At 35.7% G+C, this 3536-nt stretch overlaps 1 protein-coding gene across 1 annotated transcript; it reads right to left on the minus strand.

Annotated features, from left to right (window-relative positions):
• Positions 1 to 209: 209 nt before the first annotated feature.
• On the minus strand, positions 210 to 2388 carry LOC149233952 (protein PROTON GRADIENT REGULATION 5, chloroplastic-like). The gene is made up of 2 exons (XM_089371693.1): positions 1962 to 2388; positions 210 to 546 (listed from the first exon to the last, which is right to left on the minus strand). Exons 1-2 carry the CDS (start codon positions 2256 to 2258, stop codon positions 442 to 444), a joined length of 402 nt encoding a protein of 133 aa, XP_089227819.1. The 5' UTR covers positions 2259 to 2388; the 3' UTR covers positions 210 to 441.
• Positions 2389 to 3536: the final 1148 nt, after the last annotated feature.

The raw sequence follows: 3536 nt of genomic DNA on the forward strand, positions 1-3536 counted from the left end.
TAAAATTAATATAGACATAGTTTTAACATTAATCAACCTCTGTGCACACATTATTTCAAAAACATTATGTATAGATTTCTTTGAAGTTTCTCATTAGAAAGCAACGTTCAGAAACAATGTCTTCACTTCCTGCCATGTTTTCCAAAATTGCTAAAATGAAAATACAAAGGGCCAGTACAAACAATTTTGTCCACCCATTCTGCTCAGAGTGAGATAATAAGATACGGTATTCATTAAAATTTGAAATAATATCACATGATCTCACTGTTTTGTATAGCACAGTAAAATGCTTACAAGCACTATTGATAAGCTGTTTTAGAAAAATGAATTTAGCCCATTTCTCCCAAATGCAGAACCCAAAACATTCCACACTCATGGTTTCTCGAACTCAGCAGGCCATGACTTTCCTGCCACGAATATGAATATAACTGCAGGTTGCAGCTACGCCAAGAACCCCAACTTTTCACCATTTTTCTTAGCCAAACGAATCAAGCCTTGTCTTTGTTTGGCATCAGCTCCTATGGATTTGCAAAATTCCGTAATAACCTATTTCATCACCAGCACAACAACACATTAATAAGTTCTCAATTTTGGCCAGTTTCAGAAATTATATATATATGGAGTTTCTTTGACAATGTGTTATTCAGAATTGCAGCTTAGTTTCAATTCAAGATTGTCCAAGCCAAAACTCAGGTGTCCAAGATATCAAATCACTCTGCCAAGTAGATTAGTTTGTATGACTGCAATATATTGAGATGGTACTTAGGAGAATGTAATATATATTCACATATAACAGATCTTTAAGTTTAAATGATATCATTGGTTACACAGTAAAGGAGTAGAGTAGCATAAAACCTGAGACTACCACGATTTTCTTAAACTACATTGATGTCTGTTGACAGGGAAGAAGAAAAGCAAGAAAAAGCCCCAGAAAGAAAATGGGAGCTGTTTTATATGTATACTAAAGGAAGAAATTGGAACTCTCAGCTCTGATGGAGAATCTAATGGTATTCCAGATGAAATGCATGAAAACCAGTTTGGAGGATTAAACTTATAAGAGAAACAGATTCAGTATTAATCCACCCATTAATCAGTTTAATGTGAAACAGCTGAACTAAGGATGAGGGCTACATAACTAACTTTTCAAACTTCTAATTCCAAACTTTCAAAACAGAGTATAAAAAAAAAAAATTAATGAAAATATTCTTTAATGTTCATGAAAATTACAACCATATAAGCTCAACTTGCCATTTATGAAAATTGCACCATTTTGATGGGAGGATACCAAACACTCTTTATCAAAAACTCAATTACTCCAATCATCCTAAACTTAATTACTCCAATCATCCTCTTTATTATTGGAAAAAATCAATTCCTCCCCTATTAAGAAAAACAACTTTTAATTTCAATCTTTCCAAACACAAAAACATTTTTTAATTTCAATCTTTCCAAACAGAAAACCAAATTTTAATTTCAATCTTTCCAAACACAAAAACATTTTTTAATTTCAATCTTTCCAAACAGAAAAACAAATTTTAATTTCAATCTCTCCCAACAGAATATAAGGAAAAATTAATAAAATATTATTTATTATTATTTATTTTTGAATTTAAGTATGAGGGTTTACGCAGTGATAAGTGAACTATTCAAAAATCATGAGAAATTAGTCAGTTACGACTACTCCTCATGAAAATGGTCATAAGTGAATGACTTTGAATCCCAAAATGATATCTAATATTATTTATTGTTTATAAAAATTACAATAATATAAGAAAAGCCAGTTTTAATTTCAATGTCTCCCAACAGAATATAAGGAAATATGGGCCATTCTTTTCTGATTTTAGAGAAGGAAAAAAAAAAGGGGAGGACAGAAAATTAATGAAATAAGACTCATATAAATTTCCAATGTGCGGTTTCAGAGTGGACCCAATTTTATTTTTGAGGAAACAGGGTAATATTACCTGTGAGTGCAAGGCAATAGCTTTTCCTCTCAATTGGTTGAAGGGTTTTTTGCCGATGATATTACGAGCGAGCACCACCAGAGGAGCGAATAATCCTTTGCCTTCATTTTTATTGCCCATTACAGGCTGAGCTCGAACGGCCTTGCCCGACGTCCTGTAAGACCATAGGCGCGCATTCAGTTGAGCGGAACCATCCCCCGCCATGGAAGTCTTCTTCCACCCGCTCCCATCATTAATCGTCATTCCACGCCACAGCACGTTGTTCCCTGGTGCTGCTATGCTGGAAATTGTAGCCATTGCTCGCAAATAATTGACACCAAATCTGAACTTAAAATCGGTAGCTTAATTCGTTTTTCTGGTTCTCAGCCGCCTGGGAAAGACATGCGGTGCATCTGTAATCCAGTTTGAGAGAAGTTAGAGGGAGGCGACGGGCTTGCGTTTATAGGGCGTGGCTTTTGGTTGGGAGATAGGGCGAAGCACTGCAGTCACACGGGAGTTAGGTTCGGAGATGGCGAGGGCTATCCAACATCGACGTGGGCAAATATCACACATGTCTTTGGAGGCCAAATATCCACGCCTCATTTGATTCTCATGGAATTTTAGGTTCCACCGCATTCTCGTATGCACGTTCCTTCTAGTACTTACATGTATTTTGACTCGTTCTCAACCAAGCTTTCCACGTGAATTGTCAGCGACTTCATGCCAAGTGGTCACCCAAGGACCCGTACACTTGGAATTTGATTCATGTTGTTATTTTTCAATATGATATAAACTTACAAATTTGCAAATGTTTAAAATAAATAAAATGAGAGTCCATGTGGTTACCCAGCAATCGCACACTTGGAATTTGATTGGGATTGTTATTTGGCAAATTATGTAAGTATAGTGAGAGGTGAAAATTGGATTATTGTCTATAAAATGAGAGCCCATGTGGTTACGGAACAATCATACACTTGGACTTTGATTCATTGTTATTTGTCAAAATTATTTAAGTATAGTCAGAGGTGAAAATTGGATTATTGTCTATAAAATGAGAGCCCATGTGGTTATTAAGCAATCACACACTTAGATTTTGAATGGGGTTGTTATTTGTCAAAATCATGTAAGCATAGTCAGATGTGAAAATTGGATTATTGTCTATAAAATGAGAGCCCATGTGGTTACCAAGCAATCGCACACTTGGACTTTGATTGTGGTTGCTATTTGTCAAAATTATGTAAGCATAGTCAGAGGTGAAAATTGGATTATTGTCTAATGAGAGCTCATGTTGTTACCAAGCAGTTACACACTTGGACTTTGATTGGGGCTATATAAAAAAATAGTTAGTTTATAATTTATTAGGCAAAGGGCATGATCAAAGATCATGCCCATTCACCAAGAGGCACCCAAGGCAGTGTATAGTCAGGGCCTCCCACAAAATGTAAACATCATCTATTCAATTATTAATAAAATATTTATCATGGTTGTCAATTATTAAGTTCGGTGTTCCATCTGGTATCACAGCAGGTTTGGTTCTCCCGCAGATGCTACACAAAAGTTCCTCAACACCACACCATTGTTCGTACCCGTCGACCA

The sequence above is a fragment of the Pinus tabuliformis genome, chromosome 8, assembly GCF_031772625.1.
Source record: "Pinus tabuliformis cultivar Carrire ecotype Pingquan chromosome 8, CPIR1, whole genome shotgun sequence".
NCBI lineage: Eukaryota > Viridiplantae > Streptophyta > Pinopsida > Pinales > Pinaceae > Pinus > Pinus tabuliformis.